At 33.0% G+C, this 7,619-nt stretch overlaps 1 protein-coding gene across 2 annotated transcripts; it reads left to right on the top strand.

The window, feature by feature from the left end:
- The first annotated feature begins 774 nt into the window (after window positions 1-774).
- Window positions 775-7,619, top strand: LOC148203374 (putative ethanolamine kinase). 2 transcript variants are annotated; one of them, XM_088106068.1, is made up of 11 exons: window positions 777-1,139; window positions 1,542-1,633; window positions 1,858-1,964; window positions 3,689-3,794; window positions 3,994-4,116; window positions 4,649-4,740; window positions 5,578-5,662; window positions 6,341-6,446; window positions 6,524-6,590; window positions 7,090-7,182; window positions 7,272-7,619. In XM_088106068.1, the coding sequence occupies exons 1-11, from the start codon at window positions 1,003-1,005 to the stop codon at window positions 7,398-7,400; spliced, it is 1,137 nt and encodes a 378-aa protein (XP_087962194.1). In that variant the 5' UTR covers window positions 777-1,002; the 3' UTR covers window positions 7,401-7,619. The 2 variants fall into 2 exon arrangements, with proteins under 2 accessions (XP_087962195.1, XP_087962194.1); XM_088106069.1 differs by lacking the exon at window positions 1,858-1,964 and having other exon boundaries at window positions 775-1,139; window positions 3,708-3,794.

A 7,619-nucleotide genomic window follows, 5' to 3' on the forward strand; every position in this document is an offset into this window, starting at 1 on the left:
ATGTATCCCAAATTTGTAGGAAAGAGAAAAATTCAAAAGATAAAATGTTACAAAATTTAGATATTAAAAGTAAAATTAGAAAAAAAATCCAAAAATTTATATATATTTATATGACGTACGGAATCTGAACTAAATTTTGACTATGATTATTTATTTTAGGAAATGGTGTTTTGTTGCCGGAAGCAACGTTAAATTAACTAACTAAGAATCTATAAAATCAACTAATTAAGGAGGCGTCAAATCACAATGACGCCGGACGGAAAAATAGGCGGTGGCGTGTGCTTTCTAAATTGGTCATATCGGAATTAAGATCCTCTGCAGTTTCAAAAAAAGTGCATAGATCTCAGCCCAACTTAAACTTATCTATAAATATTTTAAATCCTTTAATTTTGATCATGTTTTTTAATTTAATTTTTTTTAAATCGATTATTTTTATATTTTTTAATTTAGTTTTTATTTTTTTATAATTTCATATAATCCGGTCTTTTTCTATAATACTATACTAATGTTAAAAATGTGTTATGTATTCGTGATTTTTTTAATTTGTTTTTAAAAATAAAAATTTGTCACACATGTTGTAAAAGAGATAGTACTACCACATGCAGTATAACACCTTTTTAATATTATTAATATAATACTAATAAAAACGACCACGTTGCACTAAGTTTTCTAAAATAAAAATCAAATTAAAACACATATAAAAAGCACATATTAATGAAATCATTCAACTATCTTTTTATTACACGAAGAAAAGAAAAACTTGGATTAACGGTCAGATTTATAACGGCACCGCCTCTTTCAGATCGCAGAAAATCCATTTTCGTTATTTAGTGGGACAACAAAAAATCCTCTTAACGCCATAGCAGGAGACACCTCTGATTTGAACGTACGCAACACCACACAACAAAATATTCTTCATACATCATTTTCCATCACCGTGTTCTTCTTTTTTGCCCTCCTTCGATATTTGTTTTTTCTCTCTCTTCTCGTTTGGTTCAATCAATGGGTGCAGAGGTTAAGATCTGGAACCCCGTTGAAGTTGCAGAGCAAGCTAGCCACGACTATGTCTCGAAGATTCATCCCTCGCAGCTTGCCATCGACCCTTCGCTCGAACTTCCTCATATGACACCTCTCGTCCTGTACGTGATTCTCATTTTTTTTTCTTTTGTTTTCAATAAAAATAAAGAATAAAGTATTGATTTTTCCTTTTTCGCGCGCTTCTCGTTTGAACTTTCATGGGTTTCTTTGTTTCTTGGTATGGTTGCTGGGAAAAGGTGGGAAAGTGGGAGGGTCAGGTTTTGCTGGGAAGACGTATCAATTGGGGTTTGGTGGTTCTAGATTAATTAGAAATGTTCAATTTCTTTGGATTAGGTGTTGAGTGGGGTGTGATGCCTATAATAGAATACGTCTTTCGATGTTGAACCGTTGATTTTTTGTTTATTTATGTTATTAAATGTTGCTAAATCAGTTTCATCTGTATTCTTGAAATTGCATCATTTCCCTTTTTTTTTTCTTTTTTTTTTTCGTTTTGTTTCTTGCAGAAATATGTGCAAGGACATGTTCAAGGCGTGGGCAGATTTGGATGATTCTTGCTTTGATATTGAGAAAATATCCGGGGGAATTACAAATTTGTGTGAGTTGTTCTGTTGATGTTGTTTTTTTGAAGAAAGAATAAATTTTTTGTTCATCTCAAGATTGATTTTCACATGCTGAACGGCTATGTCTGGTGAACGGTTTACTTCACAAATCCAGAAATAGAGTCAGCTAAACTTTCATCTGGTTGTTTAATTGCTTGTCGCTCATCCGTAGTATTGTGTTGTTGTTGATGTGGTTGATGCATTTGTCATTGTCTGTCAGTACTCAAGGTTTCAGTTAAACAAGAAAATTGTATTGAGGAAATTATAACCATCAGATTGTATGGACCCAACACTGAGTACATTATAGATCGTCAGCGGGAATTGCAGGTTAGACACTTTACTGCATGATTACATACAAAACTAGCCATGTCACTGAATGCTTGTGCGTCCTTTCTTGAGTCAAATATTGCAGTCATCTAGTGTTGATGTAGCCGTCTATATCTTCTTGTTATTTCTGCAATGTTGTTCTCTGGTTGATGAATAATTGAAAGTTAGGGGTAACTGAAATGTACGTATGCTTGTGGCAAGCTTGCAGTAATACTTTCCAGGATTGTATCATATTTTATTATTTGTTGATGGGCTAAGATTTTCATCGATTTACCATTGCAAGTAGATTTGTCAAACCAGGTCAACCCATGTGGGTTTGGGTCATCCCATGAGCCTTAATTTTAAAATTTTGACGTAGGCCCAGACTGGAGATGTTTTGGCTAATGTCAAGCCGAAGTTGATCTCCGGCAATGCCAAGCTGAAAATGCCTGGGTCGCGGTCGAGTTGAAGATACCCTAGTTAAAATTGAGTTGAAGATGCTCTGGTAGAGGCTGGTGTGAAATTAGTCTAGTTGAGGTAGAGTTCAAAATAATGTGATTGAGGCCAAGGTAAAAATACTTTGGTCAAGGTTGAACTGACAATGGTCTAGCCATGGCCAAGCTAAAGATGCTTTGGTTAAGGCTGATATACGGCTGAGACCATGGAGAAGATGCCTTAGTAGAGATGGAATTGAAATATCTTGGTCAAAGTTGAGTTGAACATACCCAAAGGGTTGGGTTCAAGATACTCTAGTCGAGATTGAGGTCAAGTAAAAATTACCTTTATTGGGGTTAAACTAATGTACTATGTCTTTGGTTTAGTTAAAGATATTTTAGGTTGAGGCTGAGTTAAAGTTATTTTGTTTGAGATCAAGTTCAGGAACTCTAGTCCGGTCGAGTTGAAATTATTTATTTTTTTTGTAATCAGCTGAGGAAAACATCTTTTGATATAGACATAACTTGTTGGCTGGAAGCCTTTAAGCCATGGTCCACCCCCTTACTAAGTGGGCTTAAAAACTCCTCGTTAGGTGGCAAAAAATTGGATCATTATAGTGAGCTGGCCCTTGGACACACACAGGGATAAATTGACACCTCTAATTGTAAAGTTAAACTTTAGCTTTCATTTTGAGCTTACTAATCTTCAGTTGAGATAAATTTGGTAATACAATTATTTATTCCTTTATTATTGTTGAATTATTTTTCTCCACTTTCTGAAGCAGCATAAGAAAATAATTAAAATAATCTTATGCAAATTTTTGTTTCCTATGTTAGATGATGTTGCATGGCTTTTATACTTTTTGGGAGTAGGATTTAAAAATGTCTTTCAATATAAATATATAATTTCTTGAGTATGTATTATGGATTTCATTTTCTTTTATTCTGACACAGAGATAAGGTCAAATTAAAAGTTAAAATAATACTTATTAGGAAGGGATAAGCAAACCACGACTTCAAAAACTGTTGAAATCCACATCAACACAAGTCCCTTGTAGATGATGTGCTGCAAAACTTTGTTCATTAATCCATAAGAAAAGAAAGAGAAAACTTGTTGAAATTGTAGGTATACTATTCATTTATATCCCTGCTTAGATGTGCACGGAGGATGTCGGTTGTAGATTGTGATCAGAGAAAGATATGAATTCTGATGGTGAAAAAAGATTTTAGTTTATAATTGTTAAATTAGTTGCTTATCTGTATTTTACTCAATGGTTTTACTTGAAGTTTGGTGTAAAATTTGGTGTTTAGGCTACCAAATTCATCACAGCTGCAGGATTTGGTGCTAAGTGGCTCGGCATATTTGGGAATGGCATGGTGCAATCTTTTATTAATGCTCAAACTCTATCACCTTCAGGTACAAATGGGAAAACTTCATGAATGTTCAACTATCTTTAAATGTAGCAACTATGTACTTCCCTAACCCAACCTAAGACTTGATGCTGACTTTTGATCATGAGGAGGCTCTAAGCTGAAGTTCTCAATTATCTGTTATTATACTTTGTTTACCGCTACACTGGTTTAATGACTTCGTGAATATATTTTCTCCGTGGCAGATATGCGGGAACCAAAGCTTGCTGCTAAAATAGCTAAGCAACTTAAAAGATTTCATTATGTGGAAATTCCAGGTTCAAAGGAACCTCAATTATGGAATGATGTTTGGAAGTTCTTTGAGAAAGGTCTATTATCTTTTCTTTCTTCTAGTGTGGTCTCTGTCCGATTCTATTTCAATTGATGAGTTACTTCTGTAATTTTGTTTGAAGTCAATTTGATTTGTTGATTTCTATCATTCCTTCTCTGAAGTTTTGAACTCCCCTTTTTAGTCTTTTCAGTTTCACCATTCTCTGATTTTTAGTTTTGAAAGCAACTGTTTTTTTTAAAGATCACATGCTAGGGAATATTTTGAAAGTAACTTATAATACCAGAATGACCTGTTATTTATGTCTTGTGAAAAATCTGTCATTGTTTTTGGACTAATAGAATTATTTATAAAAATACAATCTATTTAGGGTGTGTTTTTTGTTACCTAAAAGTTTCTTACGCTTTTCATTCTGTATTCTTAGTCCTATGTGATGATGTACTGCTTCAATATATTAAAACTATCATCAAGCTAGATTAACCTCATGCAATATGCTTTTGACAACGGCTTCTGTATGTTTATGCCTGAAAGATTGGTGTTATTAGTATTTGAGTAGCCACTTTTTCTTCCAGCATCTGTTCTTAAATTTGATGATAGTGAAATCCAGAAGACTTATGAAACGATTTCATTCAAGGAAATTCATGATGAAATTGTTGAGCTCAAGGTACTTGCTCTTTCCGACGTTTCTTAGCTGTTATATTTGTTTTTATCTTTGATTGTAATGCAGGGGTCAAACGAATATAAATTACCAACATATTTGAAGTCCAACTCTAATAACTAGATTTGAAAGTTAAGTTTATATTTTTAGTGGTGACTACCATCTTTTTTGCTGTCAATGTCCAAACACTTTTACTAAATATTTATTAGGACATGCCCAACAAAGAAAGGGCCAAAGTTTCCAGGCATAATCTTTTCCATCTCATTTGTGCTTGTGAAGATTATTTTTTGGCTTAATAAAGTTTTAACCTTATTAAAAATTAGGGATTTTTTCAATTAAGTTCCTATTAAAAATTTTTGCTCTATTGAGTGCATCAAATATTTTTCGTTTTAACCTTAGTATCCTACCGTTTGATTTTGCCGGGATGACATGGCCATTACTTTCGTCTTCCCATCTCCAACTTGCCAATCAACTCTATTGGAAAGGGAAGGAGCGAGTTGGAGAGAAAAAAATGAGTTGATCGGTGAGTTATAGATGAGAAGTATCGGTTACACCATACCGTAAATGGCAAAAATCAAACGGTGAGGTATTTAAACGAAAATAAGAAAACATTTGAGCACTCAATAAAACAATTTTTTGATAAGGATTCAATTTAAAATACCCAAATTTATGAGATACTTAAAACTTAATTAAACTATTTTTTTTATTGAAAAGGCTAAATTAGTTGTAGTCATTGGTTCATTTTATTTATGGTCATAATTTCTTCTCTTGACTAGGTTATATATATATATATATATATATATATATATATATATATATATTTCTTTTTTTTTTTTGTGACAGGGATTGTGTGATCTACTCAAATCTCCTGTAATTTTTGCTCACAACGACTTGCTTTCTGGAAATATAATGATTAATCATGAAGAAGGTATCTAAATAACTCGCTTGTAAGCATGCCTGTGCTTCTACTTGTTAATGTATTTATTTATTTATTGTAGAAAAGACAGTAGCTTATTTATTGTGCTTGCTATTCTATGCACGCCATGTCTATGAACTCACTCTCAAGAGTTGAGAGTTCTATATTAATATTTCCTTTATCTTTCTTCGTAAAATGTGTGTATGATATACTCATGAGCCAAGCATTGGTACAATTTACTTATTTCGGATTAGGAAACATTATCAAAATTAAGAATGTAGCGGTGTTGCATGGTTTTGTTCAAGAAAAATTGTTATATCTGTTTTTCTTCAATGGTTGCTAAATGAGTGCAAAATTACCTCACCGTTTGGATCATGAGCTTAGTATACTAACTCCAATTTTAATTATTCGGGATTTATATTAAAGCAGAAGAAGTACACAACATTAGTCATAAACCAACACAATGAGTATTTTTTTGAATAAGTAATGCGTTTGTTTTTTTAATTAGTTTGCTTGTTAACAGGAATTTCTGATGTGAATTTATTCATTCTCAGTTTATAACAAACTCTGGAATTCACAAATATTTTAACATTCACATGTGAAGAGATGATGCTTAGATAACCAGCTTTTTTATTAATTGATGAGGTTTTCATCTTTTTTTTTTCTTAATTTAGTCTGACATTTCTCCAGATAAACTTTACTTCATTGATTATGAATATGCATCATACAACTATAGAGGCTATGACATAGGAAACCACTTTGCAGAATATGCTGGTTTTGATTGTGACTTCGACTTGTGAGTTCTTTATCCTTGCTTCTCTCTTTTAATTAGGTTTCTGTTTGTTACTTCAGTTCATCATTTTCATAATGCAGGTACCCAAATATAAATGAACAATATCATTTCTTCAGGCATTACTTACAACCTGAAAGACCCCATGAGGTACCAATCACACTGAATGGGATTAAATATTTCTTTTGTATTTTATTTCACTGTCTCCAGATTGTCAATCATCTAAAAAATAAGATGTACACAATCCATCAATTATGCCATGATCATCTTATTTTCCATTAGCCTTTAATCACTTCGACACTCTAGCCCTTTGGTGTATCAACTATATTAGGTTGCCTTTCCTGTTGGAGTGATGTTTCCTTTTGCTGGTGTGCCTAAGACTGATCTTTGTTACATAAAACTGCCTAAATATCTTCCCGAAATCCACACTTTTGTCGTACCCTTGAAGTTTATTCAAATTTGACTTTAACTTGAAATAGCCTTATCTCAGTATGCCTTGTTGCATATATATAGCAATATTGTAGCATGAAGACACTTGCACTTCAGGGTACATAAGTTATTGGAAATATGAATATAAGTTTATTTTCGTGTCCTATAATAGATATCTCCTGTGTTTCTTTAAGATCATCATTTACTTAATATAATACAGGTGTCCGAGAAAGATCTTGAAGCTTTGTATGTTGAGGCAAATACATTTTCCCTTGCCTCTCACGTTTTCTGGGCATTGTGGGGTGTGATTCAGGTAGTATATTTTCCTCTTTTATTCTCAATGCTTTCTTAGTCGAACGACGTCCTTTATTGTTTGTTGATATTGTTTCTGATGATAAACAGGCAAAGATGTCCCCAATTGAATTTGATTATCTTGGTTACTTTTTCCTTCGATACAAGGAGTACAAAAGACAGAAAGAGAAGTATTTCTTGCTTGCACGGACCTATCTTACCGGATGCAAGAATAAGTAGATGAGAGAGATTTACTTAATCACTTGTTAGTTTCTGTATGTCATGTTTGTAGCATGAATCCGTTGATTCATGTAGTTTATGTTTGCTTAAAATTTCATTTTAGACTCTTTTCAGAATAATGGCCTAATTAAGGGTGTAGTTTGAGCTAGAGGCTTTTCTACCTCCTGTTGTTGTAATCCTAGAACAGGCTATAAAATTGATGTCATTCTTTTTCTTGTA

Source organism: Vigna umbellata, chromosome 2, assembly GCF_029865625.1.
Source record: "Vigna umbellata cultivar VRB3 chromosome 2, Vumbellata_1.0, whole genome shotgun sequence".
NCBI lineage: Eukaryota > Viridiplantae > Streptophyta > Magnoliopsida > Fabales > Fabaceae > Vigna > Vigna umbellata.